The 27198-nt window shown below is 33.8% G+C and overlaps 2 protein-coding genes across 5 annotated transcripts in view; one reads left to right on the forward strand and one right to left on the reverse strand.

Annotated features, from left to right (window-relative positions):
• Positions 1-571: 571 nt before the first annotated feature.
• On the reverse strand, positions 572-12317 carry LOC145265615 (uncharacterized). Of its 4 annotated transcripts, none has more exons than XM_080121641.1 (3): positions 12091-12317; positions 10852-11125; positions 572-2683 (listed from the first exon to the last, which is right to left on the reverse strand). In XM_080121641.1, the coding sequence occupies exons 2-3, from the start codon at positions 11024-11026 to the stop codon at positions 1308-1310; spliced, it is 1551 nt and encodes a 516-aa protein (XP_079977767.1). In that variant the 5' UTR covers positions 11027-11125; positions 12091-12317; the 3' UTR covers positions 572-1307. The 4 variants fall into 4 exon arrangements, with proteins under 4 accessions (XP_079977767.1, XP_079977770.1, XP_079977769.1 ...); XM_080121644.1 differs by having other exon boundaries at positions 11967-12317; XM_080121643.1 differs by lacking the exon at positions 12091-12317 and adding an exon at positions 11209-11300.
• LOC145265618 (lipopolysaccharide-induced tumor necrosis factor-alpha factor homolog) overlaps positions 9099-27198 on the forward strand; it is a 224042-nt gene continuing 205942 nt past the window's right edge. Inside the window, exon 1 of the mRNA XM_080121650.1 lies at positions 9099-9189. The gene's annotated coding sequence lies outside the window, so the exon portion shown is untranslated. The remainder of the gene's footprint in view (positions 9190-27198) is intronic.

Consider the following 27198-nt stretch of genomic DNA (forward strand, 5'->3'; position numbering starts at 1 on the left):
TCACAGAAACATCTTTGTCCATCATGTAATAAAAATGTCATATTCCAAAAATCATAAATTGATGAAGTAGGTTATTTTTTTACTAAGAAAATAAGATTTTGTGATGAAGCAAGGATAACGTCTCTCACTCCACCATCTTTAATAAAGGGAGATAATTCAAACGGTAGAGATCAAAATCAACCATTAATGACGGAGATAAAATTAAAATGCTAAAACCTACTTGATCAATTTACGTGATTTTCGGAATATGACATTTTTCGTTCCGTGACGGATACGTACATCATAAAGATTTCTTTCTGTACTTTTTTTTTTTTGTTAGGTTGAATTATTGAAAAGAAGCAAATATTTTTATTGGAATCCTTTGAGATGAGTAATTTGTATATTTATTTGCGGATTGTTATCCTCATCTTTATTGTTGTTGTTTCACAACGTTTCAGCCAACTATTCCTCTGGCCTTCTTCAGTGGCATGCTGAAACAACAACAACTATGAAGATGAGGATAAGAGTCCGCAAATAAATAAAGAACCAAACGCATTGATGAAGGATGCAAAAGAAAAAAGACTATAAAGCGTGAAGATAAAGATGTTTATTGGATTTCTGACCCAACTATGATATTTGCCACCATTATGCTCGTGTGACCGAGCGTCAACTTTGGTGGAGGGAAAGATATCAGTACGGGAACCTGCTGCCATGTGAAATAAAAGCAGGCGATAATGATGAGTATGCGTAATATACAAGAGTGTGTGTAAGTATGTAAAGATGTCGGACGTAATCAAAAAACATTAGCGAGAGAATCCAGATGTTATATCAATCCTCTTCGCGGATGTTTGTAAAATGCATTCTCACATGTGAAAACCTTTTGGTTTTTGTCCAGAATTCAATCTAATTTAAAAAAAAAAAAAAATCTTTGATGTACATACCTGTCATGGAACAAAAACGTCATATTCCAAAAATCACATAAATAGAGTAGTTTAATTTTTTAAATAAGAAAATATATTTTCAATGATTTTTAGCAGTTTTAATAGGAAATCGTAGCCATTACAAGGCTGATTTTGATCTCTGTAGTCCAAATGGAGTTGTCTCCCCCTTATTTGTTAAACATGGCGGATCAAAACACAATGTCTCGCTTCGTCATGAAATCTGATTTTCTTAGTTAAAAATAAAATACTTAATCGATTTACGTGATTTTTGGAATATGACATTTCTTTTTAAATTAGGATGAATTCTGACTTGCACCAAATTTTTAAATAATTATCTATTTTTTCTTTTAAATATTTTTAGAAAATTTCAAAGAGATTATTTTTGCTTCAAGATGTTTCCCAACGTTTCATTTCTTCCGATTCTACTTCCACTTCCTCTTTTATGAGCGTTGTCAAGTTTATTGTTTCTATAGGGCTGCCGCCTGTCGGCGTTTGTGACAAGTCCTGCATGTTGGGTAAAGAATCAGGTTCGATAATAATTGGTTCGACTTCATTTTTCACAGATGTAGCTAACGACGTCTGTGTTGCTGAATGAGAAGGCTGTGCTGATGAGACAATGGAGATGGACAGTGGGGCGGCGAGTGAATATGGGTTCGTAGTGGTCGTAGCAGTGATAATGTTGCTTGTTGATATCGATTCAGACATCGATAACAAATGAGAAGACCCTATCATATCAATATCAGAATCACGTCTCCGTTTTGTCAGCCGGCGACCACATTCTTTATCACAGAGATATTTACGCCGATTTTGCAGGGCTTCCCCGAGTCGGATCCATACAAACTGCTTGTGACGAGACAGCTGGGGGGCTGCTCTACAGATATAATTGAAGAATGCGTCCTTCTTGTCTGCTGTGATCATTTTCAAAGGCGGTGCTGTGTTCCAGATGTTAGCAGTTGTAGCTGCCTCTCGGAGAAGGGAACGGCCTAGCCGCTGAGCTTCAGTTGGCCGACCACGTCTCATTTTTCGCCGAAGAAGCTCCTCGGCTGTATAGTTTTTGATAAGGCTGGCGCCCCAACCATCTATAATCGGGACATCGTTGTCTGTAATATCGTTAATGTCATCGTCGTCATCCTCGATTATATGAGGCTTTATATTTGACGACTGCATTGGAGTAGTCTGCGTTTCAAGTGTCTTTGGGACAGTGTAGATGGAGATATTGTTATTAGAGTTGGTAACTGGGACAGTGGTAGAACGCAAAGCGCCGGCCGCAATCAGTCTTGAAGTTATCTTCTCGTGGTTGCTTATTGAATTAGGGTATACACGAACTATGTTACTACCTAGCTTCATTTTTGAAGGTAGAGACTCAATAGCGGTCACTGCAGTACTGAGGTAGGGATCCTTCTTCAAGTCAGACTGGGTGGATACCTTTGTATAAGAATCTACAGCATTCCGAAGTTCGGTATTGATAGGTGGCAGCCGAGTAGTGGCCATCGAGGAGTTCATTTTGGAAACCATGGATGCAGCTGTAGAGATTGGTGAAGAGGAAGATATTGAAGTCGATGAGGGAATGGATGGAGTTCCAACTGCCTGGGTTGTTCCGACTGGTGAGGCAATTGTTCTACCCATGCGACATGGGTTATTGGTATGACCATAGAGACCGCGCAGTAGTTTTCGAATCAGGAATCTATCTTTGAAAACTTCAAAAATATCTTTCAAATCTGCATCGGTAAATTCCAACAACATTTCACCTTCCACCTGGTTATCTGCAAAAAAATTAAAGGTTTTTTTGTTCAGTTAGAGAAAAAATAATCATGCCTGTCATCAGCATTGCTTAATAATCACTTAAAAATTAGACAAAGTACTGATAGAAATTAGTCCTCACGCGAAAGAGCAGGACACAAAATGTTTTAAATAATAATAGAATAACAAAGACTTTCGCTGGTGAGGACTACTATTGAGCGTAACCAGTTATACAATCCTTTTGAAATTTTCATCTATTTTTCTCGTTATGTACTGAATATTTGTTAATGGAACATATATGAAATATGTTCCTTATTAAATTTTAAAGATTTTCTATTCCGAAAGAAGTTTAAAAAAATTTAATCTAAAAAAGTTATTTTAAAGTTTTTGTTAAAAAAAAAATCAGATTTTCTCATTATACAGACCTGTATTACAAAGAGGGAGTCGCAATTTAAAAACATTATCTTTCATCTAGCAATTAATGATATAGATATAAAATTTTCAGTGATTTTTTTTTTTTTTAAAGTGCAACAGAATGTACATTACATAAAATAAATCCAAGGTAATTTTTTTGATTCAATTTAAATTAAATTTTTATACCTTACTTTGTAAAATTTATAAAAGTGCACTTTGAAGATAAATAAATTTCAAATTGAATCTTGTACCTTTATTTTTAAAATCTATAGTAAAAACATTTTGTTTAACAATTTTCATGCCTTGGATGAAATGCTTTTCTAACTTGTGTGTGTGTATGTATATATATATATATATAAAATGTTTGTATATAAATATATAATGCTTTTCTAACTTGTACACTCAGACGTCAACAATCGTGTATCAAACCTTACATTTTCTCACAATTGATAACATTTATTGGATGTGTTTCTATTTTTTTTTTGTTCAATATAACAAAACTGACATTTTTTTTTATTCTAACTCAGACTTGACACTTCTGTTTCAAGAAACACTCGTCTAGCTGAAAACACTATCAATAATTCCCCCCACTCTTTATCTGTGCCGAAACCTAAACGTAGATTCCATGAACAAAGTTTCTTTCTTATAACTGCACGCCTGTGGAATTGTCTTCCGTTTTCTTGTTTTCCAGCTGACTACAATTTGATTGTCTTCAAGTCTAACGTAAACAAGTTCTTGATGAGCCGTTCCATATAAGTTAACGAATTTACCGAATTTCCATTACTAATGATTAATATATTGTCCAATTTCTACTGTACACTCTTTAACTCTTATCCTCGAGTGGCCTCTTGGCCTTGATAATGTGGTGATGCCTGTGCAAAAAAAAAAAAAAAAAAGAAAAAAAAAAAGAAAAGTAAAACTGCTGATCATGCTGGGTCCATCTCCACAAGTGAAAAATTTACTTATATCATGACTAATGTTTAAGCAAAATTTTTTAAAATCCAAGGCGTGGTTATTGACAAAAGTGCGAATAAATGAAAAGATGCATGATTTGGAGGCAATTTTACCCCCCTATATTGACCCTAACAGTTATCCCATTGTTTTTGTTTTTTAAATAAATACACTTGTGCTAAAGAAAGTTAATACATTCTACAGTTTACATATTTTTTTTTTTTTAAACTATACCAGAAAACTGTAAAGAATATTAAAAATAATGTTTCACAATTTGGAATTCTTAGAAGAATATTCCCCTCCCCCGCTGTTTTACAATGTGTCATTGTACAGAGGGAGACAACACTTGTTTATTTACGAGATTTGTTCATTTCTTCATCTCATAATTTAAGATGCTCGATCTGACGATATTTTTTATTTACTCAAAACATTAAAAACCATTTAAAAAAAAAAAAAAGCTGCATCATTACATCAAGATTTTTTTACATCTAACAAAGTTGATAACCTTAATAATACAAAATGTAGTGTTCACGCGACTATTGAGAGAATCGTTTCTGCTTTCATATAATAATTTACGACACTAAAACCAACAATATTTTCATTAGATGAAAACATTTTTTAACAAATTTTTTAAAAAAAAGCTGCGGCAACTTTTTTCTACATTTTTTTTTAATCGAATATTAAATGTTATGGTAAGGTTTTTTAAACATTAGTCTTTAACATCACAAAAATGCGATGAAAGGAAATTATCATTTTTTTTTCAAACAAAACTTTTTAATAAAACAATTGCATTTAATGACTACGATATTGTTCCATTGACTACTGTACACGCAATAACCCTTATCCCGAGTGGCTTCCAGGCCTTGATAAGTGGTGACTCCCATGTAAAAAAAAAAATTTGGGGGGGGGGGGGGTGGACATACACAAGTGAAGCCACCATTGTGAAATATGCACTGACTACAATGTTGAACGCAGTGCATTGCAGGGAGCGTCCCTTAAACCAGAAAATGCGCGTGTGCACAGTCCCATTTTACTTACTTTACTTACTCTCTATCTATATAAAAGCCAAGTATATCCAAGGATGGAATACTGCTGCCATATCTGGGCAGGAGCTGCTAAAAACAGCCTATCCTGCCTTGACAGAGTACAAAATAGACTTCGTGGCTTAGTGGGGGATGCCCTTTTCTCTTCCTTGCAACCTCTCTCCTACAGAAGAGACGTTGCAAGCCTATCCTTGTTTTATCGTTATTTCCATGGCAGGTGCTCGTCTGAGCTCCAATCTATGGTCCCCCCTCGCCAATCTTTCACGAAAAACACCCGTCTAGCTGAATCCACTGTGAAAAACTTTCCCCACTCTTTATCTATGCCTAAATCAAAACGTAGATTCCATGAACAAAGCTTCTTTCTTAGAACTGCACACCTGTGGAACTCTGTTCCGTCTGCCTGCTTCCCACCTGACTACAACCTGATGTCCTCAAGTCCAACGTAAACAAATTCCTGATGAACTGCCCCCTTAAGTAGACACTTTATTGAATCTCCACACTAACGTACTGTACTTACAATAACCCTTATCCCTGAGTGGCTTCCGGGCCTTGATAAGTGGCAACCACCTTGTAAAAAAAAAAAAAAAAAGAAAAATGTTGTTGTCACTGTTTTTTCTCATATCGAAAAACGGTGAAATTTTATTTTCTTGAATATAAAAAAAAAACCTACACAACAAGAACACAACCGTTTTTGGGCACACTTAAACCATAGAAAAATAAGTGCATAAACACCCAATCTTTTTTTCATTTGTTTTTATAAACATACTAGCATTTCAGCCTGGCGTTGCATAGATGTTTGGAGGTGTGTGTTGAGCAAAAAAAGAAAAAAAAAGTGGTAGTAGGAAGGCAGGCTTGAACCCGTACTGCGAAGGAGGAAAAGAACGGGAAAAAAAAGCTGACATTTTTGCTGTTACGACCACCATCAAACCGGAAGTAACGTAGGTTTAAATTAAGGCTAGACAATCAAAAAGAGGGGATGACTTTCAAAAATATTGTCAAAAAAAGAAACCCTGTAGAAAAGTGCCCAGTTGAGGGTGAAGAAATTAATGTTTTTAGCCAATTTTTCGATATTTGTCGTCTGAAAGGTCGAGCTTCAAAACGATATTGATCTTGTAAAAATCCGTTGCCTCTGTCGAAAGTTTTAGGCAGACATGCAAACATACATACATACATTTATACATTGGTAGCTTAAATTTTCAATCAAAACCGATTAAAAAGCTTACCATATCTCTGAATACCCTTTATGTAAAATTTCAAATGTTTAAACCAGAAATTGTCTGAGTAATTTGGTAGAGACTGCAGAGGTCAAATTTTTTAAAACTTTGACTCCTATTATGACCCCTTAACATTTATTGTTTTAGGCTCAAATCAAGTTATTAACTTAGATCCATGTCCAAGGAACCTATATCTAAAATTTCAAGTGTTTAGACCCAAAATTGGTGGAGGAGTTTGGTAGAGTTCTCAAATCGTTGAACTTTGACCACTTAACAGCCAAATTTCTGTCCAAAAACAGATTACAAAGATTTTCCCAAATCTCCATACCCTGTATATCAAATTTCGAGTCTGTAGACTAAAAATTGACAGAGTTATTGTGTAGGAAAATGTACACAGACACACACACGTTCACTTTTATATATATACTAGCATGGGTGCCCGGCGTTGCTCAGGTATTTGGAGGTGTATGGTGAGCAAAAAAAAAATAAAAACGGTCAATTTTTTAACTTTGACCCCTATTATGACCCCTTAAAATTTATTATTTTGGGTTTAAAACAAGTTATTAAGTTAGATCCATGTCCAAGAAACCTATATCTAAACTTTCAAGTGTTTAGACACAAAATTGTCGGAGAAGTTTGGTAGCGTTCTCAAAGGTCAAATCGTTGAACTTTGGCCCCTTAACAGCCAAATTTCTGGCTGAAAACCAATCACATAGATTTTCACAAATCTCAGTACCCTGTATATCAAATTTCGAGTCTGTAGACTAAAAATTGACAGAGTTATTGTGTAGGGAAATGTACACACAGACAGACAGACACTTTCACAGATATATAGATAGATATAATAGATAGATAACAAAATACGAAAATCGTAAAGTTCATGCCAAATTTTTATTTTTATTTTTGAATAAAAATTATTAAAACAAAAAGTTGTGTTCTCGCTGAGTACGAGTTTTTTTATTCAAGAAAATGAAATGTCGCTGGTTTTATGAGAAAAACAGCGACAACAACATAAGTAAAATGGGGCAGTGCAAGTGCACACATGCATTTTCTGGCTTAAGGGATGCTCTCCGCAACGCGCTGCATACAACGTTGTATTTCGTATCGTATTTCGCAAGGGGGGGGGGCTCACTTGTGTACGTCAGTTTTTTTTTTTCCAACTGAACAAAGCTTCCACTTCCTGAGGAAACGTTTAAGTGCCCTGTAAAGAGAAGGGTAAACATTAATAGGGACCCTATCTTCGCACATGAATCTGAATTTCATGAGTGAGGGATGATCCGTGTCCACCAGCTTCGGGATTTTTCTTCCACCCCTTGTGCCGCCTTGATCATGTTCCACATGGGTTGGGTCCTCTGTTCTTTGTTGACTCTTATGAAGGATATCATCATGGAAGGATCAGTGAATCCTCGAAGGTTGGTGACGTCTTCTCCCCCCCCCCCCGGATGTACCTAAAGTTTTGTAACTTCAAGGTCAATAACTGTCATTTGCATTTCAGGTGGGGCATGGCCATGCAAACTGAAGCCATTCAACTATCACTGCCTATGCCGCATCTTCCGTGTCCATTTGCAACAGTTTATCTTCAACAGTACAGTTCATCCTCGTTTCCTCCAAAAATATCTCCTTGCTAGATGCTTTTGTTGGTTTGGCTGTGACCCAAACATGCGCCATCAACAGGCCGCTGACCCCAAACATTGTGTGTGCTGTGGGTTTTTCGTTTAACTAATCTTCTTATGGCAATATCATTATTTCTCATTGGCGACTGTCGATGAGGATGCAGACGCATCCACAAGTAGAAAAATTAAATAAAACACAAGAAAAACATTGATGCCACTGCTTCACGTATATATCAGTTGGAATCTGGGTGTGTGTGAAACTGCCCCTTACACGCTGAGGTTCACATTTATATCTCTGTTGAGGCAGTGTGCATCTGTCAGTTCATCTCCCTCAGAGAACCTCTGAGTGACTAACATGCTTGATAACACCAACATCTAATTTTTAACATCTATCTATAAATATAAAAGCGAAAATGTATGTATGTATGTATGTATGTATGTATGTATGTGTGTTCGCTTTTTCTGTGTGTACAAAAGGCTTTTTTCAGAGAAGTGGTCGCTCGCTTCACAACTTTTTAAAACTTTTTATATCACATATAAATCGTAATATCTCACAGTTAACAACGAAGCTCGCCTGTCTATTTAATTTGCTCGATTTCGGGAAGATAAATATTCAAGATTTGTCGCTCGCCGCATGTGGGTTAGTCTTTTTCCTATAACATCTTGGGGTAAAAAAAAAAAAAAGCGTTCAGCAGTAAATGAAATCCCGCAGTCAAACTTGACCTCATTAACTCATTAAAACGAGCACCTGCTAAATCCAAGTAATTAAATAAATTCAAATGCGTTTCCCTTAGGATCTCGTGGTGGGGCACGTTTTTTTTTTTTTTTCACACTTTAATTTACAACTTTGCCTCAACGGTTCGGGTTCGATCCTCATACTTATTTTTTTTTTTAAACCCCCACACACCTCCAAACACCCGGGCAACGCCGGGTACCCCTCGCTAGTAAATAATAAATTGCAGTTTTCATTTAATAAGAATTACAATTCATCTACAACTATCGTCACATTTTCATTCTTTTGTAATGTTAAAAACTAAATGTTGGTGTTATTAATGTTATTTATATTTATAATATGTTATATGTTGGTGTTATTAATATTATTTATATTTTCTACAGTAAAAAAAGATTGCCGCAGCTTTAAAAGTTTATATTTTGTCAGGCGGTGACGCTTCTCTAACAAGACTGGGTGCGCAAAAGTTGAATACGTGCGCACAAAAACAAACATGGCTACCCGTGTAAACAACACAGAAATCGCAGAATGTATTCGAATACTCCTAAAAATCAACTTTTAAAGGTAAGTCCTTACTCCTTAGTTGGTACTCTAGCGCACATTGACCATTAATTATTATATTATTATTAGGGATAGGACAACAGCATATTCTTTTCATGGTATTATTATACAAACACCGTGACAGCGTTAGGGTTAGGGTTATGATTAGGGTTAGGGTTAGGGTTTAGGGTTAGGGTTAGGGTTAGGGTTAATTCGCTGTCACGGTGTTTGTATAGTTTTACCCTTTTCATTGTTTTGACCCTCGAGTGTGTATCCGTTAATATCTTATATGCTTTTATATAGAGTGATGTGGTTCTTGGTCGATTAACTGTGTCGGATATATACTTAAGAGTCAAACAATGAAAAGAATATGCTGTTGTCATAGATCTAATTACTACTACTACCAAATTATTAGGCCTATCGTTTAATCATAAAATTGTCCGACCTTTATGCAAAGAAGATACCGCGCTGAAATAAGAACGTTATTTAGAAACTCTTCTTAACAGGAGGGTAGGTTGCCCTGTAGTAACTAATCTGTACTTTCACCTAACAATTTAACGGCGCTTATGCAAAAAAGTTACCGTGCTTTGGGTGATTTTTGGTCGTCAAATCGATTTTGTCTAATGTGCAATGTGATTGAGAAGGCCGTTTATTGAGAAGACCGTTCTTAACATGTGGAGGTTGGGGGTGTTTATTCCGAAAAGCATTTTCTTATTTTCAACCTCCCCATGTTAAGAATGGCTTTCGGAATAAACACCCGCCCTTTGCGTGTCTGTGTCTACTTTATAGCGTCTAAAATGCAATTTTACTCAATTTTCCGTAAAAATTACATTTAACTATAAATAACTGGTACTTATGTATTTTTGGTACCGCACTGAAATAACATTTCGAAAGCCATTCTTAACATAGGGAGGGACGTGTTTAGTAACTATTCTGTGCTTCCACCGCAGAAAAAAGATGTGAAACTTGAATTCAACCTGAAAAATTTTTTTTTTAAATAACGCGGTACCAAAAATATATAAGCACCAAATAACTTTCTACTCGATGAATTTTCATAATTTTTGGATATAATACTATTTTCGCCGTGACAATTGAGTAGGTAAGTGTCTTTGCTTAAAACGGCATAATTAAAAAAAGTCGATTTGTCAACCATCTAAGCACCCTATTTTTCAAAATTAAATTCAACTTTTGTTTAGTAAATTGTTAGGTGAAAGTACAGAATAGTTACAAAACCCTTTCCTTATGTTAAGAATGGGTTTCTAAATAATAACGTCATTATTTCAACACGGTTCGTATCTGTAAATATCAATTTAATAAAAAGATACGGTAACATTTGAATAAAATAATATATATATATAAACACAATACTGACTCTGAAAAAAAAAAAAAAAGAAAAGAAATCAAGTTCGTTTGCTTATTTTGAAACTGTTAATCAGAAGGGACTTTTCCAGGGCATTTATCATAAAGACTGAAGCAGACACCGGAAGTAGAAAAACACGCGAAACTTGAGGATAACCAAAAAACGACAGAATCTATAAAAACGTAATAGGTAACATTTAAAAAAAAATAATAATACTTGAAAATACAAGAAATATACTTAATAAAGATAAAACCAAAAAAAATCCTTAAAAATGAATTTTAAAAGGTTTTTTAAAGGATTTTTAATGTTTGATGGGGAAACCTTACCTCGTAAAGATTTTAATCCACTTTGGCTAATTCCGTGTTTACTTAAAAACAAAACCAGCGTATCCGTAGTGAACTGCTTTATTTGGTGAACACCAAATTCTAACAATGCCATTTTTTTCTGATAATATTTATTAGTGTGTTTAAGAATATTTGAATTATGCTCCGTCGTCACCATTTTGGATTTGCGCAAAAAACAAACGGAAAAGATGTCGCCGAAATGATTTCTTTTTCGTCAACATGTCGACTGAATTTCGTACTTAGTTTCTTCTTTATCCTGAAAAAATAATAAATATCAATTAAAAATTTAATAAAAGTAATATCTTTCGTTTTTAACAGTCTTTAAAAAAAGATGTTTACAGTTTACTGCTGCTTTCTTGTGAATGGTCGATTATTTCTCTTTCACTTTTTTCCCCTGAAAAAATATCATTGATTTGTTTGTTTGTTTTTTTTACTTCTGTGTGTTATTTTTTAAAAATAAAATGCTTTCCTTTTGTTATTTTGTAAAAGAATATTTTTAAACATGGTTAAAAAGTTGTTAAAATGAAATATATATATATATATATATATATATATATATATATATATATGAAAATTAAAAATGGCGGAAAAGGGTATTAAAAAACAAACAAACATGGCGTAAATTAACAAAAAAAAAAAAAAAAAAAAAAAATGACGAAAATAGTATTGACATTTTTTTCCTTTTCTTTGATTGTTTTATAAACTCAATTAAAAAATGGTTAAGAAGTTGTTTAAATAAAAATAAAATATGAAAGAAAAAAATGGAAGGAAGGGTATTAAAAAAGTAAAAATGGTATAAGAAATTAACAAAAAGTAAACAAACAAAATTGATATCATTGGCATTTTTTCTGTTTTTTTTTCTTTGTAAACAAAATTTAAAAAAAATGGTTTAAAGTTGTTAAAAATTAAAAAAAAAAAGAAAAAATACTACATAAAAATCGAGGAAAAAGGTGTTTAAAAATAAACATGGCATAAATAAATTAACAAAAGTAAAATGTCGAAAATATCATTGGCATTTTTTTTTTCAATATTTTTCTTTTTTTTTCCTTAAATTGCAAACGAAACAAAAAAAAAATGCTTTAAAATATATAAATTACCCCAAAAAACGGATGTTAAAAAAAAAAAGTGAATTAATGCACTATAAAAAGCCGGTGTAAATGCTGTGAAAAGCTGGGAAAGATGGCAGTCATTAAAAGTGTGTTAAAATTAGAACAAGACGACCTTGTTTAAAAGAGTTGGTGCGGAGCAGAACTCGTAATAATAATGGCCAGAAACTGAATGAACGAAGAAAGAAGAGAATCTTATTGCAGTCGATAATTAATAGACTCCTTCGCCTTTTCTTTTCATAGCCATATTGTTGATGGCGGTTTTGATCCACAAAAAATAAATAAAAATAACAGGCCATCATTTTTTTTTCATCCCTTCAACTTTCTCTCTCTCTCTCTCTCAATTTCATTAAATTAATAAATCTCTGTAAATAAAGAATAAATCAAATTAAAAATCCATTTTCTTGTCGCTTTTTATTTTATCATCAAAACAGTTAACATTTGATATAATATATGACAATTATTATTTTAAAATGTGGTTAAAATCAAGTTCCGTCCGTCTCTGTTTACATTCTCCGTCAGCTGGCCGCCGGACTTCTTAATTAATGCCATGGAAAAGTCATTCTGATTAATGTTTACCAGTTCTAAAATATGCAAACGAATTTAACTGCTTTTTTTAGTTTTTTTTTTTATAAAATATTTTAAAACTGGTAAAAATTAATCAGAAGTGACTTTTCCAACGATCAGCTTACTAAGATTTTTTTTTAAGCAAAGTCGGACGAAACTGGATTTGAACCTAAAATGTTTCACTTTTATTTTTAAGAAGGGATATTTGTGCAGTTTACGGACCGTGCTGAAATAATGTCATTATTTAGAAAACCATTCTTACCCTGGGAAGGGAAAACTTTTTAACTATTCTGTACGTCAACGTGTACTTTCACTTTACAGTTTAATAAACTTAAAGCTACTTAGGCAGAATACGGGCCATGCAGGGAAAACATTATTATTTAGAAAAACGTTCTTAACATGGGGAGGGGTGATGCTTAATAACTATTCTATACTTTCACCTAACAATTTAATAAACAAAAAATACCCCCAAAATTCCCGGAGTCTTTTTTTTCTTCTTTTTTTTAATCTATATAGTAAAAGTTAACTTTTCATGTGTTTGAATAAATGCTTATTGCTTCCCGTCTCTACGAAACTTCCACATTATTATTTTTATGTATTTTTTTTTTATGTATTTTTTTTTTTTTTTTTTTTTTGTCAATTCTTTATTGAAATAAAAATTACAACTTTATACACAAATCTTAGATCCTTCTCCAAAATTCAAATTAAATTTTTTGGGCGGACCTGTACGAGGATCACCTGCTAAAAATACGTGTTTTCACTTTTTTTTTATGTTTTAAGTTTTTTTCGGCGATTATCGTAGATTACAGACTTATCACATTAGCAGAAAAAAAATAAATTAATGACTTTTATGCAACCTGATTTATTGTTCATTTCTTTACCGACATGTCACGTGATTAACGAGAAAGTCTTAAAGTCATTAATTTTTTTTTTTCAATTTTTATCTGCTAATACGATACTTAATAAGTCTGCCGGAAAAAAGGGTGGGGTCGGCGAAAAAGACGCATTTTTAGAGGTTTGGCATTTTTTTTAAAAATAAATAAAAAATAAAATACATCAGTACGTCCCGTCACAAACGAAAATGTCATATTCCGAAAATCACATAAATTGATTTAATAGATTTTTGAAACAAAAAAAAACAAAAATAACAACTATGAAATTAGATCTACCACAATGCATACTCTTTGCTTCGTAAACAAAGTCAGCTATTTTAATCATTTGTTAATGGTTTTTAAAAAAATGTGTGTCCTTTCGAAATTTGAAAAGAATTTGGAAGCATTTAAACTGTCGAATAACTTTGAAATTCTTAACAACTCATGTATTAAATGATTGAAGTTTTGAAAACTATTTAAATGCAATGTCTATTTTTTTTAGTCCAAATTTAAAAACCATACAACGCATTATTTATAGTTTGATAAAAAATTGGTTTAATTAATTTAATGGTCTAGCTATACAAAAACAATTAAATTTAACTTCAACATTTCATATAAAAAAAACAAAACGAATAAAAATAACAATAATAATTTGGTTAAAAAATAGTTAAACAAAAAAAATAAAAAAATAAAAAAAACTGAATATGCTAAATTAAAACAAAATTGCCACCGAATTTGACCTGGCGTTGTGGCACATTTTTTTAGATGAATAATCTTAAAAATTAAAATTCTAGTTTCGTTTTTATATAAGCACAACGCCGTTGTGCTTATATAAAAACGAAACTAGAATTTTAATTTTTAAGATTATTCATCTACTATTTATTAGTAAATATAAATCTATAATATATATATATATATATATATATATATATATATATATATATATATATAAAATAACGACATAAAACAATTTTTAATGCTGAAACTGATTTTTTTTACACATTCTACTTTGGCCGCGATTTTTAAACATTACCGTAAAAATAAAAAATTTTTTTAAAAAAACAAAAACAAAAAAACTTCCGGGTAACACTGAATAAATACTGCAAGTCTTAAATAAGATGAAACGTTTTTATATCACGCTCTAAAAGTCTGAAAACAACATCAAACAGATATATTTATGAAAAAAAAAAAATACAATAAAAACAAATAAAAAAAGGCGGACCTGAAGAATCTCGTTACTTCTCTCTTTTTTTTATTATTATTTTCGTCTTTCTTTCATTATTATTTTTTTCTGCGGCTTATTATTGAATGGTTACTAGTCTACAAGATTATTACAAAAAAGGCAATATTTAAATATTTATAAGGGTGCTCAGTTCCTAATGCAATGTTTTTAGGCCAAATTTCGCGAATTTAACCTTTTTTTTTTTTTTTTTTAAGCAATTTGGCCCTTATTTTAATTTCGCTTTTTAAAATAATTTCAAGAAAGGCTCAATTCGTGAAATTTGGCCTAAAAACGTCGAGTGGTTCTCAAATGGGTGACCGATTTACTATAAAGGTTGGATTAGAAACTGAGCACCCACTATAAATATTTAAATATTAACTTTTTTTTTTCTTGATAATCTGGTACACTAGTGTAAATTCTATAATAATTCGCTGAAAATTTTGAAAAAAATAAAAAAATTAAATAAAACAAAACATGGCAAAATTTAAAAAAAAAAAAAATAGGAGAGAGGGGGCAAGATTCTTCAGGTCCACCCAAAGTAATGCTACTAGGCAGAAATTTGTATGAATCAAAGCTGCCATTCGTCATTCATGATTCACGCAATGTCTTATTGCAAAATTTTAATGGAGGCGAAAAACAGCTTACATTAAAGCTGAAAAATTATGGCGAGTCTATAAAGTTTACTTTTTTGTTTTCTATCTTTTTAATGAACGTAAAATCGATAGCGCGTGATAATTTTATTGTCGCCAGAGAAGGCGGTTAAAAGAACGAAAGAAGGAAATAAAACATTTCGTCTTGTTAAGATTGACTGACGCCATTAATTTTTCGTTTGGAGAAATAATGGAAATCGTTTCGGCGGGAAACAGAATTTAATCAATAATTTTTTTTTTTTAACATTCATTGAAAATATGCTTTCTCGCCATAAAAGTAAGAGCATTTTTTTCACTACGTTAGCCCCCCCCCTCTAATTTTTCTCGTTTTTTAAATTTTTTTATTACCAACTAAACGAAAACCTGTCCCAGGACAGGTAAAATTAATTCGCCGAATAGAACAGTTTGCACCACTTCTATATCCCTTACGAAGTTATGGAGCTTAATGCAGTTCAGCAAAGATATTAAAAGACGAAGATATAAAAAAAAAAATCTGGGTTTGTTTTACAATCCGCAGAGGTACGAAAAAATTATCAAAAATCAAATATATAACAAATAAATGTTATCAAAGGCAAAATAAGTTACTTTTCTACCTAACTGAATAATTTTTTAGTGTTTTTATTTAATGTAACATGTTTATTCAGTTCGAAAAAAAAAATTAATATTGAACGCTACCAGAGAACAAGAAAAAATTGGCTGCGATAACTGTTTACATCTTTGCAGGCTCGGTAATCACTTCAAAATAAGAAATAAAACAAAATGATGGTAGAAACTCACTCAATAAATGTTACCGTGACATTTATTATGTTTCTACCACCATTTTGCTTTATTTCTTATTTTGAAGTGATTATAAAGAATTAGAGCTTTAGTGGCCATTTTTTTCTTGTTCTCCAATAGCGTTCAATATTACTTCATTTTCGAACCTTATAAACATTTTACATTTAATAAAAACACTAAAAACTTATTCAGTTAGGTAGAAAAGTAACTTATTTTGCCTTTGATTACATTTATTTGTTATATATTTGTTTTTTTGACACTTTTTCATACCTCTGTGGATTGTAATACAAACCCAAAAATCTGATGTACGTGGTCATTAATGGAGTTCTTATTAAAAAAATCGTTTAATTTGTTCAAGTATTTATTTATTTATTTTTTTTTTTTCATACAGAGGAAAATCAAATTTTTGTTAAACCCACTGCGACGCAGTCATAGTAGCAATTTTAGCTACGAAGAGGGGGTGGGCACCAGGGGAGGTAACTCTATATAATTCTTGAAGTTTGCCAAAATTTGATGAAATTATTTAAAAAAATTTTGAATAATTTTGAGTATTCCTTCTTTTTTTTTCTCTGTTTTTTCTTTCTTTGTTTTTCCTTTTTCCTGATTTTTCTGTTTTTTTTTTCTTTTTCCTTTTTTGTCTGTTTTTTTCCTTTTTTTTCTATTTTTCCTTTTTTTTCAAAAAAATTGTTTCCAAATTTTCCAAATATTAAAACTTCATGTGTGTTTTGACAAACCACTGTGCCACGAGTACTTGGAAAAATTTAGTTGACATTCTTCTAAAGTTGAAGATTCAATCCTCAGTTGGGGAGGGGGGGGGGCGAAAATACAATTGTAAATTACTTAGGACTTTTCTCCAGTCATGGCTGATGGAACTATAGCATGCTACCCACATGTTTGTTGCAGCGAGTCAGGAGGCGGTATGGAGATGCATCAATTGACTGTACAACTATAAGATTGTCACAAAGGCAAAGAAGATCACAATAGCAAAAGAAGAATGGCAAAAACTGAAGTATATTTAAAGACGACGGATCATCTTTTATTTACCAAATAGAAATAAATGCAAGTGGCAAATTCGAAAAGCCTGGAAATTGTGGTCAGTCCAAGTAAATCAAGATCAGCCTCTGGAATGGGACAGCTTGACTTCAGTAGGCACTGGTATGGGTAGCCTGTCAAGTACCCTGGCGTCATTTGGCACTGGAATGGATAGCTTTATGGTTACAGGCACTGGAATGATAGCCTGACAGGTACAGGCACTGGAATGCTACTGAGAGCTGCAGGAGCCCCTGGAAAGGCTGCAGAAGGTGCTGAAAGTTGCAGGAGGCACTGAAAAGCTGCTGGAGGGCTGCAGAAGGTGGTGGAACGCTGCAGGAGGCGCTGAAGGGTGCAGGTGGTGCTGGAAGGCTGCGAAAAGCAGTGAGAGTTGCTGGAAAGCTGGAGTCCGTTGGTTGAAGAAGGGTAGTCTAAGGGAGCAGACAGGCAGTAGTAGTTGCATAGAAGTAGTTTGCAGTTCGCATAAGTAGTGTGGAAAAGGTAGCCCTGAAAAGGGCTGTTTGAACTATTGCTGATGCTGAGTCGTCAACTTGACTGGAAACGTCAAAGTTGCATTAGGAAGGCTTCCCTCTCTCTAGTTGCATTAAGGCTTTTTTAAGCACAGAAGTGCTGTATTCATGAAGGAGTATTGCCACAACAAGCGTCACTCTTAGTGAAAAAAACAAAACAAATGAATGGAATTAATTCCTCACCAAATCAAAAACAACAAAAAGAGTTTCACATGTAAATTGATTGTGTTTTTGTTTGATTCGATTTGGAACTAAAAGTTTATCAAAATTAATTATTTGAAAAAATAAAATAAAATTTTTTTTTTTTTTTTTTTTTGCAAATAAAATGAAAAAAAATCGACATAACATCCGCCTACACAAAAACGCACGCACAAGTCACGCGTGTCGGTTACGTGGCTAACATTTTTGGCCTGAAATGTTGGCATTGTGTGTTTTCTTAATTCAAGTGAAAAAATGGAAGTGTTCTGGAACACACCGCGACATGTTCAAAATTCCATGCAGATTCCCGAGTTTGGCATAAAGATTCCCCGAGTTCGAAAGATACATCTGAAGACGACTAGAGATGACATCAATTGAAATGTAGTGAAAATAATAAGATGAGAACAATAGTCTGAACTCGAAGTAAACACTCCTGACAAACTGCAAAATCCCACCCCTTCACAGTAGAGATCCCTAGATGTAAGAAGGCCTTCTACTCTGATAGTTTCTTCCCCCAGAACTGCTAGATTTTTGAACTCTCCCAGGATTCTGTTTTCGCAACTATACCGACATACAGAAGTTTTATTTTTTATTTTTTATTTTTTTTTACATAGGCATCACCACATTATCAAGGCCAAGAGGCCACTCAAGGATAAGGGTTAAAGATACAAGTTCAAGTGTAATGTGAACAGACATCTTGCTGCTCAACTCCCTACATAGTATCCCTGCAACTTATGTCCATGATAGTAGCCCCCTACTTTAAAGTGGCACTTTGCCTTGTTTGGGGGGGGGGGGAATGGAATTTTAAAAAAATCCAAATAATATGAATAACAAATCCTCATCTAAAAAATTCAGAAACATAAAAATGAATTGTTTCCCTCTTTCCGAACATATTCAATATTAATCTCCCTTACCCCCCCCCCTCCAAGTTTGCTTATGTCTTTAAAACGCTATTCGGTTAAACACTGACCCATCTGGTATTAAGTCATTTGTTGTTTTATCGTATTTACAAGGTTTAATGGGCGAGTAAATACTTATTTAAAAATATTTATTTTAAAACATTACGAGAAGGACTTAACTCCTATTTGAAATTAGAGGATAGGGAGACCCTCTCTCTCGAGTTTCAATTAAAATATTGAGTTAAAAATTTTAATGGCTCCAAACAGAGTAAATAGGACGTATCTATTTTTTATTTTTAATCAATTAATTTTTTTTTTTTTTTTACCATTTCACATCAACATAAGGAGCTGCTATTTGGGATCGAGTCTAGCTGGAAACTGTGGGGGAGTTGAGCAGTAAGGTATCTGTTCACATTATATTTAAACTTCTGCAGATCAGGGAAGTAGGAAACGGAGGGAATTCCAAACAATGGTATCTATTCACTTTTCAACTAAAAAGCAATGTTACTTAATTGTCATGTCACAATTACTACATTATTACATAAAACATGTACTTTGACGATTCCACAATTCTGTGATATCCGCCATTAATTGTAACAAGACAGGATGAAGTTACTTCCCCTGACATCACGCTGTTTATTAATGTATAACTTGAACTCTTCGAAAACAATTTTGACAAACAATTTTCGACTTTATCGTTTTTCGTAATTTATCTATATGTTACTAATTTCGACATGACATCGGTTTTTAAAGAAATTAGATGTTACAATTTTCGCTCTAATAACGAAGAAGTACTCACACGTATTTTTTATAATACGAAAAAAAGCAAAACAAAACAACAAAAAACTACTTCATCAATTTATATGATTTTTGGAATATGACATTTTCGTTTCGTGACAGATATGCATGCACAGCAAAAAGTTTTTGTATTTTTGTTTTTCTTAATTAGGTTGAACTCTTGATTGGCAACAAGAAACTGTCTTCGTTAAAAATACTTTCAATTATTCGTTAAAAAAAAAGATCTAAAAACAAAAATAGGTTTAACGAAACGCCATTAATTAAACCTTTATTTTTTATAGAAATAAAAAAAATAGAAAGTTTTAGACAAAAAAATGGAGTTTCATTTTCAGACATTTGAAACAGTCAAATTTTCAAATTTCTGATTTGATTCAATATATTTTAACGTATAAAAATAAAAAATTAATATTAAATGCTTTGTCCTGCATTTCAGTTTTATTGCAGTAAAAACCACTTAAAATGAAGATTTAACGAAAAGAACCATTTTCATTCGTCCGTCTTTCCCAATAATTTCTTCTCTTATTTTTAAACAAGTCCATTTTTGGTGCCTTTTTTTTGTTTGTTTTTTTTTTTACTTCGGAATCACCACTTATTAAGGCCCAAAGGCCACTTTTTATAACGAAAAAAATATTGGGTTCTCCTGGTCCTTTTGTCTCCCAATCTTCTAAAATTTTAATTACGTGATTACGGTGTGGTAGCGTCGTAGCGACTGTAAATCTTTCAAGTGCCGTTTCTTGGGTATTTTTTTTTTTTTTTTAGATTAGGTCCACCTCCACAATTTTCTTTTAAATGACAACTTGAATAGGTTTTCGCCTATGCTGAATACGAAAATCGCATTGACATTTTGCAGAAATAAGTAGTTATCGAGATATAAAAAGTTGTATTATGCATTGTATTCTTTGGCGGCCATCTTTTTTACGCGCGTGCAGTGTCAGTTATAGATGAGTAGATTTGTTTATGGCGCACGCGCGTAAAAAAGATGGCCGCCAAAGAATATAATGCATAATACAACTTTTTATATCTCAATTACTTATTTCTGCAAAATTTCAATGCGGTTTTTGTATTCAGCATAGTCGAAAACTATAAAAGTCGTCATTCAAAAGAAAATTGTGGAAGTGGACCTAATCTGAAAATTTACCGCCGCTTGTTATGGATTTAGCTGAATATGATATTAAAAATCATTTCCTTGGTACTTATGCATTTATGTTACCGGGCTGGCGTTTTGTAACTTTCACCTAACAATTTAATAAACAAAAAAGATATTGTAAAACTTGAATTTAACTTGAAAATACTATTTATTTTAAATAGCACTTGTTATGGAGCCAGTCCCGGAAATTGCTGAAGCAGTTTATGATATAAAAATCATTTCATTATATATATTTTTTTGGAGGGGGGAATTGACGTAGCGAGATAAAGGACCGTTTGGATAAATTCACAATGATTTAAATTTGTAATTATAAAAAAAGTCATTGCGAATTTATTCAAACGGTCCTTTAAAAAAGAAATATGTAAAATCAATGTATATGCACTTATGTTACCGTGCTATTTTTGAAATAGTATTTTCAAGTTAAATTCAAGTTTTACAATATCTTTTTCGTTTATTAAATTATTAGGTGAAAGTACAGAATATTTACAAAACACCCACCAGCCCGGTAACATAAGTGCATAAGTACCAATAAAGTGATTTTTAATATCGTAAGCGGCACTTGAATGGATGGTTTATTTTATTATCGCTACACCGTAATCACATGATTAAAATTTTAGCAGACGAAAAATTGGGAGACAAAAGGATCAGGAGAACGAAATATTGAATTTCAAGTAAAACAATAGTACTTACGTAATTGTCATGTCGCAAATAGTAACATGTCCAAAAATTACAGAAAACGATAAGGTAGAAAAATGAGAGGCACTCTCACTCTGACCGGCAAAAAGTGCCTGGGCAGCTCCGTCGGCATTCCCTGCTGAGTGCACCTCAGGCGATTAGCAATAAACTAACCCCTTCTCAAAGAGAGAAGACAAGGCCTGGGAGGGTGGACCTCCTAGAACGGCACAGAACTAAACTCCCACCACAAAATCTACATGGACTAAACCATTAGAGGAATAGTTTAATCTCTGTTGATTTTGAGGGCCCAGGATAAAAATCCCTAGTTTTCAATAAAGTTTAGATGGGAAATAAAATTTGTCTGACATTTTGAATTACGTACTAACATAGCTAGTAGCATCACACATAACTTTTCTATATTCCATTCCTTGGCACGGATAATAACATTCCCAACCTGGCTTCCAGATTGTCAGGACCAGCAAGCCTCACTTATGGACCTATTTATGACCCAGTTCCTGAGGATTGTGTAACAAATGCCCATTGCCCTCTTGGGAATTCTGATTATGCTGTGATAATGATAGACATCACTCTAAACTCTCGACCTGAAGTTCAAGAACCACTGCTCAAAACGACAAGGTACTACAATAAGGGATCACATCAGAGATGCTCCATGGGGGAATACCTTTTCTCTTTCTACTGAACAGTGTGCAAATGAGACTACTGAATGGTTCAAAATGGCAATTGAAACACATGTTCCCACGCGGAAGTTCTATAGCAAACCCCACTCTCCTCAATGGTTTACTTCTACTTGCTCAGCTGCCATTGCTCAAAGGCAGCATGCATACCGCAGATTTATCTGACAGAAGTCCAGTACAAACAAACAAAGCTTTATAGAAGCTAGAAGGAATTGTAAGAAAGAAGTAGCCACAGCCAAGAAATATATACCGAAACCACCAGAAAACACATTGAAGCACACAAATTAAGAACTCGTGATTTCTGGAAAATCTATAACAATGTAGTAAATAATGGACAATCAGCAATTCTCCCACTATTCAACAATCTTGAAGTTGTTTGCATGGCAACCGAGAAGGCTAATCTGTTTGTCCGTCGGTTTGCCTTCAACTCTACTTTGGATCCAGCAAACCACTCCCTCCTAGATTTTCCTCCGCAAATAGAAACCTAAATGATCTGAAAATTCCTCTCTTCTCAAGTACATGGTATTATAAAAAACCTGGATACCTCAAAACTTGTGGACCTGATCTCATCCCGGCTGTGCTATTAAAAAAATGCTCTGCTGAGGTTGCACCAGTTCTCTCCAAACTCTTAAACAAATGCCTTAAAGAACTTTCCTGACTGCTTGAAAACTGCTTCTGTGGTACTAGTTTTCAAAAATTCTGGCGAAAGAACTGACCCATTAAATTATCGCCCCATTAGCCTCCTCCCCATTTTTGCTAAAATATTTGAGTCCTTAGTTAATCAAGCTCTAGTTCACCACCTCACAGCTGCTAAACTTCTGTCCAACCAACAGCATTGGTTTAAGCAAGCCCGTTCTACTGCACTGGATAAAGCAGGAGAAGTTAGGGTAGTAGCCTCAGATATATCTAAGGCCTTTGACAGGGTATGGCATGATGGTCTTTACATGAAAATCAGATTCTATGGTATATTAAATAAAGAAATAACCTTCTTAGTGACATGCAACATGGTTTCCATTCTGCTAGATCTACAGCAGATGTGCTAACAGTTATATCTCATAGGATTAGTGAATCTCTCGGTAAAGGCTTCCTTTCTAGGGCAATTGCTCTAAACATATCAAAAGCCTTCGACAAGGTATGGTATAAAGGCCTATTTCACAACTACGGTATAACTGGAAATGTTTTCTCAATTATTAAATCATTTCTCTCTGATAGGCTCATAAGAGTAGTGGTTGATGGGCAGAAATCAGAAGCCCACAGTATTAATGCTGGTGTCCCTCAAGGGACCATCCTGGGCCCAACTCTCTTCCTGATCTACATCAATCATCTCCCAAAACACATAATAAAATCATTCGTTGATATCTATGTTGATGTCACAACCATCTATGGCAACACATTAAAGGCCATAAATGACTCTCTCCTCTGATCTTCAGTGCGTGGTACAATGAGGGAAGAGGTGGCTGGTTACTTTTAATGCATCTAAAACCAAGCTTCTATCTTTACATCATAAACGCTCTGATCCCCATCTGGCATCAATTGAAATGGATGGCTCTCGTCTTGGGGAGGCTCCACGTTTTGACAAGCTTCTGGAATTGACCTTTACTCCTGATCTGAAATGGAACACGTACATCAAATCTGTTGCCAAGGTCGCTGGAAAAATGGTAGGATCCTTCTACCGCTCCAGTAGATATCTCACTGCTGATGCAATTCTCTATCTGTATAAAAGCCAAGTACGTCCAAGGATGGAGTACTGCTGCCATATCTGGGCAGTAGCTGCTAAAAACAGCCTATCCTGCCTTGACAGAGTACAAAATAGACTTCATAGCCTAGTGGGAGATGCCCTTTTCTCTTCCTTGCAACCTCTCTCCTACAGAAGGGACATTGCAAGCCTGCCGTTTTATCGTTATTTCCATGGCAAGTGCTCGTCTGAGCTCTAATCTCTAGCCCCCCTCGCCAATCTTTCACAAAAAACACCTGTCTAGCTGAAACCACTGTCAGTAATTTTCCCCACTCTTTATCTGTGCCTAAATCAAAATGTAGATTCCATGAACAAAGCTTCTTTCTTAGAAGTGCACGCCTGTGGAACTCTCTTCCGTTTGCCTATTTCCCACCTGACTACAACCTGGATGTCTTCAAGTTCAACATAAACAAATTCCTGATGAACCGCCTCCTTAAGTAAGACACTTAATCAGATCTCCATTACTAGCGATTACTACGATATTGTCCCATTGATTACTGTACATGCAATGACCCTTATTCTCGAGTGGCCTCTGGGCCTTGATAAGTCGTGGCTTCCATATATATATAAAAAAAAAAATTCCTGGAAGAATACTTAATATAATTAAATCTTTTTTAAATAAGAGAAAAATTAAGGTTGTCGTCGATGGTCATACATCTAAACAATATGATAGAAATGCAGGTGTACCTCAGGGGCCGATACTGGACCTTTATTATTCCTGATATTCATAAATGACCTCCTTGATAAAATAGTCTCTGAGATGGGTATATTTGCTGATGACACCATGCTCTATAACAAACACAAGGAGAAAACGAATGAACACATATAGAAGATAATGGCGGAAACCCTAGAAGAATACCTCCAGTCTGTAGTCGAATGGGGATAAAAATGGATGGTCTTATTCAATGCTGCTAAGACTAAGCTCCTTTACTTTAATAATTGCAAGAAAACTTCTCGACCACTGATAGCCATGACTAATCATACATAACCTGAAGTACTTCATTCAAACTCCTAGGCTTAACATTCATAGGGAACCTGAGTTGGAACGGATACATTGAGGGCATTGCCAAGGCTGCTGCAAAGATGGGCTCTCTCTACCGTGCTAGAAAGTTACTTACGCCTGAGAGTGTCCTGTACCTCTACAAGGCCACCATTCGCCCATCTATGGAGTATTGTTGCTACATTTGGGTTGACGCATCTGCTACTAATCTCTCACTCTTAGACAGGGTCTAGAAGAGAATTGCTAACCTAATAGGTCCCACATTATCGACGAAATGTTGCATCCTTCTGCCTGTTTTATAAGTACTTTAATGGTAGGTGCTTCGACGAACTACAAGCCCTTGTACTCCCTCGATGTAAGTACCCCCAACAAGCAGCAAAATCCCACCCCTACACAGCATAAATCCCCAGATGTAATAAAAACCTTCTACTCTAATAGTTTCTTCCCTAGAACTGCTAGACTTTGGAATTCCCTTCTGGGTTCTTGCTTCCTTTACTATACTGACATGCCGAAGTCCAAAGGTAATGTAAACAAACATCTTGCTGCTCAACTCCCCACATAATATCCCTGCAAATTATGCCCCCTACGTCAAAGTGGCACGATTGTGCTAGCTGAACTAAAATGATTTTCAAAAGGGAGTCCCATGAACTTTTCTCCAAAAAACTTTTTACTAAAAAATATCTGAAGAGAGCTAAATAAAAGTTCGAGACGCGTTATTAAAAAATTTAAAAATATTAAAAAATATTAAAAAATGATAAAAATATTAAAAAATATAAAAAAAATAAAAAACTCGAAGGGCAATCAAGGTTGAATTTTTTGGTCTTATAAATTCATGTTTATTTATTATCTGATCTTCCATGGTCATGTCCGTACTGAATGGTTTATATTATTTAAATTGAAATTCACCGAGATGAGTATCATTTATTAATTTTTATTTATTGCTATTGATAGAGACATTGAATCTCTACGGTTCCAGGTGAGAATTGTCTGAAGATAGCGGTTTCAATCCTACTCAAAGCCGGCCAGAAGCTTACTTGTCCAAAAAAGATGGTGAGACAACAACAACTATGGAAGGCAGTAATTGTAGTGGATGTAGTCAGGAGATTCAGAGCTCCTATCCCGTCGCAGTTACCACCTGACGAAGGCCAGAGGAATAGTTGGTCGAAACGTTGTGAAACAATATCTAAGAAAAGATGAGGATAATAGTCTGCAAAAAATAAAAATTAATAGAAGATATTTATTTATACAGATGTGCACACGCCCTATTTACAATGCCACCCCACGGGACAGAGTTAGACACCAAGGTCGTTTTTCTTGCTCTAGTGGCATGACAATGTTTCGATCTATAGTTATTAATTAAGATTCTACTTTTTATTTAGGTGTTCATTTTGTCAGTGGTGATAAGCAATATTTGTATTATGCAAACGAAAAAATATTGCATTTCAAGTAAAATAAGTGGTACCTACATAATTGCCATGTCGCAAATAGTAACATATCTAAAAATTACAGAAAACGATAAGGTAGGAAAAGAATTAATGAAAAACTGTTTTCCATAAAGTTTATATAGGAAATACATTTTGTCTGACATTTTGAATTACATTCATCACGTGACGTAAGCAACAGAACTTAATTATCTCCCCTTGTCAACTTATCTTTTACTTTATAATATGATGTAATATAGTTATTTCGCTTCCTTTCAGAAATTTCCATTTTCCTTAATAATTATTTTTCTATCTTATCGTTTTTCGTAATTTTTGGATATGTTATTACTTTAGGCCTGACGATTACATAGGTGCTATTTGTTTCACTTTTGTATAATATAGAAGCACCCGATATTTTAATTGAAAATCATGTCATCCGATTCCAAAAATTATATATATATATATGAGCAAACAGTTAATAAAATATGTTAAAAAACACTTTGAAATGAGTTAAAAACATATTTAATCCGAAAAGGAAACACTAGATAAATGGATAGTCCTTAATCCGCGGAGTTTCGAAGAAATACTCTCCTTCTCATCAGAGGGTAGGAATTAGCAAAATACAGGATCGGATTTTGCATGCAGAAGTATTTGATGAAACAACAAGTAAGTCAAAGATCTTACTTGAAAACAAAAAAAGTGAAGCAGATGGAATATGGTAAAGAAAAAGGTGATTACACATGAATGGATAGTCTGGTGGAAGATAAAAAATCCAGTGACGGTAAAATCCAAATGTAAAACTTCAAGAAAGTTAAAAGAATTTCCATTTGTACAAGTAAAATCCAAGGAAATCCCGTAATTGGAAGAAGATGGTCCATCTTCTTATCCTCGAGTGTGTTTTATTCTTGATAAGTTGCGACTTAAGAAAAAAAAAACTTATTCAAAAAACACCCACTTTTTTAATTTTACGGGTGAACAAGATGTGCTTTTTTCTAAATAAGGGCACTT

The sequence above is a fragment of the Euprymna scolopes genome, chromosome 40 (assembly GCF_053919585.1).
Source record: "Euprymna scolopes isolate OS-2025 chromosome 40, ASM5391958v1, whole genome shotgun sequence".
Taxonomy (NCBI): domain Eukaryota; kingdom Metazoa; phylum Mollusca; class Cephalopoda; order Sepiida; family Sepiolidae; genus Euprymna; species Euprymna scolopes.

Bases quoted from the DNA above. Each gene is read 5' to 3' on its own strand.
- LOC145265615 (XM_080121641.1), bottom strand. From the start codon at position 11,026: ATGGTGACGACGGAGCATAATTCAAATATTCTTAAACACACTAATAAA. The intron at 2,684-10,851 runs GTAAGGTTTCCC...ATTTTTTTGCAG, and splicing joins TGGATTAAAATCTTTACGAG to ATAACCAGGTGGAAGGTGAA.